At 52.8% G+C, this 4,503-nt stretch overlaps 1 protein-coding gene across 1 annotated transcript; it reads left to right on the forward strand.

Annotated features, from left to right (window-relative positions):
- Positions 1 to 495: 495 nt before the first annotated feature.
- On the forward strand, positions 496 to 4,267 carry LOC120846605. The gene is made up of 2 exons (XM_040218432.1): positions 496 to 1,310; positions 4,243 to 4,267. The coding sequence occupies exons 1-2, from the start codon at positions 496 to 498 to the stop codon at positions 4,265 to 4,267; spliced, it is 840 nt and encodes a 279-aa protein (XP_040074366.1).
- Positions 4,268 to 4,503: the final 236 nt, after the last annotated feature.

A 4,503-nucleotide genomic window follows, 5' to 3' on the forward strand; every position in this document is an offset into this window, starting at 1 on the left:
TGCGCCTGTTCTGGAATGCCGGTGGTCGGCAAATTAGAGCCGTTTGACACTGAAACGAACTGGAGCGAGTACAGGGAGCGGGTTGAACAGTACTTCATCGCCAACGATGTCAGGGATGAGAAAAGGCGAGCTGTTTTACTTACGTGTTTTGGACCCGCCACATATTCGCTGCTTCGAAATCTTCTGGCTCCTGTCAAACCGTCGGAGGCCAGCCTAGAAACCATTTTCGAGGTATTAGGCGAGCATTTCTCACCGAAGCCTTCGGAAGTCGTCGCAAGCTTTAAGTTCAATTCACGGATGCGTCATGACGGTGAGACAGCGGCGGATTTCTTTGCTTGTCTGAACAAGCTGGCGGACGATTGCGGATTCGGCGCGTTCCGAAATAGAATGCTGCGAGACCGCATCGTCGGAGGTATTAACGACGAGATGATACAAAGGCGACTCCTAGAGATTCCAGATTTGACCCTTGACCTCGCAAAAAAGATGGTCGTTGCAATGGAGGCAGCGAAGAAAGATTCGCAGATGCTATCGACGTCTATCCAGCCAAACCTCGCGTCAGCTAACACAGTGTCACGCGATGTAGCTGTGAACCCGAAGCGGAAGACTGGCACCATCTCGTGTTTTCGTTGCGGAGGCGAGCATTACGCCACACAGTGCCGTCATGCAAGTACCACTTGTCACAAGTGTCGGGGAAAGGGGCATCTGGCACGAGTGTGCAAGGGGAAGACAGCGGATGCGACCGCCGGCGGCCCGACGACGTCCACTAGAATACCGAGATCGGTACACACCTTGGACGAAGCGGGCCAGTCGCAAGACGTCTCACTGCCAGAAGTCTACGAGATGTGGGAAATGACATCTTCTGCAGTCGACGGCCAACCTTTCCGAGTGGAAGTTACGGTGAACGGGACTCCATTGCTGATGGAACTTGACATGGGAGCTAGCGTGTCTGTTGTGTCTGAGGAGACATTTCGACGCGAATTTCCATCAAGCCAGCTGGACCCGTCGCGCATCATGCTGAAAAGCTATTCAGGTGAACTTTCCCTAGTTCAGGGAAGCCTTGCTGCAACGGTGAGACTTGGAAACCGCGAATGTCAGGACATCCTGTATGTTGTCCCTAGCACCTGCCCATCTCTGCTAGGACGTGGCTGGATGAAAGGCCTTGGCATCAAGCTTTCCAACGCGAAGGATGTCAACTTTGTGACTTCTGTAGCGAACCTCGTTGCTGAATACTCCAGTATCTTTGATGAAGGTCTAGGAACTTTCAAGGGGGTGGCCGCAAAGATAAATCTTCAGGACAACGCCAAACCAAGGTTTTTCAAGCCTCGTTCAGTTCCATTTGCGATGCTTGACAAAGTCAACGAGGAGTTGCAACGCATGGGACGGGAGGGAGTCCTACGTCCAGTGAAGACTTCGGAATGGGCTGCCCCTATTGTACCGGTCCTGAAACAAAATGGGCAGATTCGCATCTGTGGAGACTTCAAAGTCGCTGTGAATCCTGTGACTGTACCTGAAAGGTACCCGATCCCGCGAGTGGAGGACCTGTTTGCTAAGCTGAGCGGAGGCGAGGAATTCAGCAAGTTGGACTTAAAAGATGCATACCTACAAGTTAAACTTGATGAGAAGTCGTCACAACTGGTTACCATCAACACTCCACGAGGTCTGTACCAGTACACTCGCCTGCCGTTCGGTGTGACCTCTGCACCATCGATCTTTCAACGAGAGATGGAGAACCTATTGCAAGAACTTAAGCACGTCGTTGTATATTTCGACGACATTCTCGTGACAGGGCGAAACGATCAAGACCACCTGGAAAACCTGAGCCAAGTGCTGAGTCGGCTGCAGCAAGCTGGGCTGAAGCTGAAGCTGTGCAAGTGCGATTTCTTGGTTCCCCAGGTTAAATACTTGGGTCATGTCGTTAGCTCTGCGGGATTCCAACCAAACCCAGAAAAGACTGACGCAGTACTGAAAGCTCCAAGGCCTACCGATGTAAAAGCGCTGCAGAGCTACCTGGGACTGGTCAATTTCTATCGTCGGTTCCTGCCTAACTTGTCCAGCGTCCTACATCCGTTAAACCATCTTCTGGGGGCAAAGACGCCTTGGACTTGGGGTGCGGACCAGGAGCAGGCTTTTCGTCAGAGCAAGGAGTTACTGCTGTCTGCCGCGGTATTGGCGCATTATGACCCGAAGAAAGCAGTGGTGCTTATCTGCGATGCGCCACCGTACGGAATTGGGGCTGTCCTTGCTCACCGAGAAGATTCAGGTGCTGAGAAACCAATTGCGTTTGCATCTAGAGGTCTTCTGCCGGCTGAGCGCAACTACAGTCAGCTTGACAAGGAAGCCCTGGCTCTGATATTTGGTGTGACTAAGTTTCGGCAACACCTGTGGGGCCGTGACTTCGAAGCGGTCATAGACCACAAGCCCTTGCTGGGGCTGCTTGCTGCGGACATGCCTGTACCTGAGACCTGTTCGCCACGTGTGCTGCGTTGGGCACTGATGCTGTCGGCTTATAGCTACAAACTCAAGTACAGACCTGGTTCACACATAGCAAATGCGGATGCCTTGAGTAGGCTGCCGCTGCCAGTTCCTCCATGTTCCATCGAGCGGCCAGCCGAGGTATTTATGCTCGAGGGGGCCTATCCTCGCGTACTACTTGCGTCTGTCGTGGCCGACGCCACTTCAAAAGACTTGATTTTGGCGAAGCTTCGAGATCATTTGTCGTCTGGAGCTGAGCTGCATGACCCAGGCTTAAAACCATACGCTCCTCGAACAACTCAGCTGTGCGTACAAGAGAACTGTATCCTGTTGGGGTCAAGAGTCGTCATCCCAGGATCCTTACAACCAGAGGTTCTACGACTCTTGCATGAAGGTCATCCAGGGATCGCCAAAATGAAGGCCGTGGCTAGGAGCCATGTATGGTGGACATCATTAGATGAAGACATTGCGGCTACAGTGCGGGGATGTCGTGTGTGTCAAGAAAACCAGCGACTCGCACGACCAGCACCAATGATGCCATGGCCATTCCCAGAAAAGCCATGGTCTCGTCTTCATATCGACTTTGCTGGACCAATGAAGAACCGATATCTACTCATCGTGGTCGACGCCTACTCAAAATGGATTGAGGTCGTTCCTGTGTCCACGCCGTCGGCAGAAGCCACGATCCCTTGCCTGCGGGTGATGTTTGCCTGTCACGGACTACCAGACCTCGTCGTATCCGATAACGGGCCGGCATTTGTAAGCGGTAGCTTTAAGAACTTCCTTCAACAAAATGGAATAAGGCAGATTCTAACACCCCCGTATCACCCAGCGTCAAATGGAGCCGCTGAGCGAGCGGTTCAAACCATAAAGTTGAAGCTGAAGAAGGCAGCTGATGGAAGTTTTCAGTGTCAGCTGGCCCGAATCCTGCTCAACTACAAAACTACACCTCATGAAACCACAGGGTGCACTCCGGCCGAGTTACTGATGGGCCGCAAGTTTAAGACTGCTTTGGCTCTACTTCACCCGGACCTGAGGTCAAGCGTATCGAAAAAACAACTCATCCAGAAGATGGCGCACGACAGGGGTGCTCGACTGATACCAACTGTCCAACCGGGTGATGCCGTTTATGCGAGAAATTTTCGACAAGGTCCACCATGGGTACCGGCAACTGTGACCGACACTCCAAGTGACCACATCACAGATGTCGCACTCCCAGATGGTCGGTGTTGGAGACGTCATGAAGGACATCTGCGTCCTGACCTATCCCAAGCTAGGGCATCATCGGGTCCGCGACCAGAGTCGGTGGATCAGGCCGCTCCTCCTAATGAGAATGTGCCTGTACCACTAGAGGATTCTGCCCAAGCGGTACCTCAAACCGTAACAGCTGAATACCAGCATGACGATACTCAGCCTGTTCCTTGCATTCCGCTACCAAGGAGTCCTGGTACTCCACTACCGAGGAGAAGTAATCGAGCACGAAAGCCTCCTGTGCGCTTTTCGCCGTGAAAATCGGTGGGACCTTGGCTCATTTTTGTTAGGGGGGGAAGGAATGTGATAGACAGCCAGGTGGCGCCCCCTGCACACCTGGTATATAAAGAGCATGTCGCACGAGATTAAAACAGATGAACACTGGGCAAGCTTGCGTGCACTCGTCAATGCCCCGCTGTCCCGGGAACTCGCCGAACATTACAGGTAGCTACACATCGAATCGTGACAAGGGAAGCTTCCCCCGTTCGAATATCTCCTCGACGTACTCCCCTTGCACAGAGGTCACACGTCGATGACATGGTGAAGACAATGCTGAAACAGGGCTACAACAGGCGTTACAAACAATTCTCAATTTGGATGCGTTTCTATGTTTCGGTTTTTTGTCGGAGCGCATCTCCGTGCCAGCAATCCCGCCCATTGATCTCCGCTAGGGGGCTGGATGGTGCATTGAGCAAGCAGGTAGGAAACCATCGGAAGTACAGCGAACTAGAATGTAGGGGCCGTGGAAAAAGCGTCGGCGGCGCCCCATCGGCCGTGTGA

The sequence above is a fragment of the Ixodes scapularis genome, unplaced genomic scaffold, assembly GCF_016920785.2.
Source record: "Ixodes scapularis isolate PalLabHiFi unplaced genomic scaffold, ASM1692078v2 PGA_scaffold11__112_contigs__length_91849675, whole genome shotgun sequence".
NCBI lineage: Eukaryota > Metazoa > Arthropoda > Arachnida > Ixodida > Ixodidae > Ixodes > Ixodes scapularis.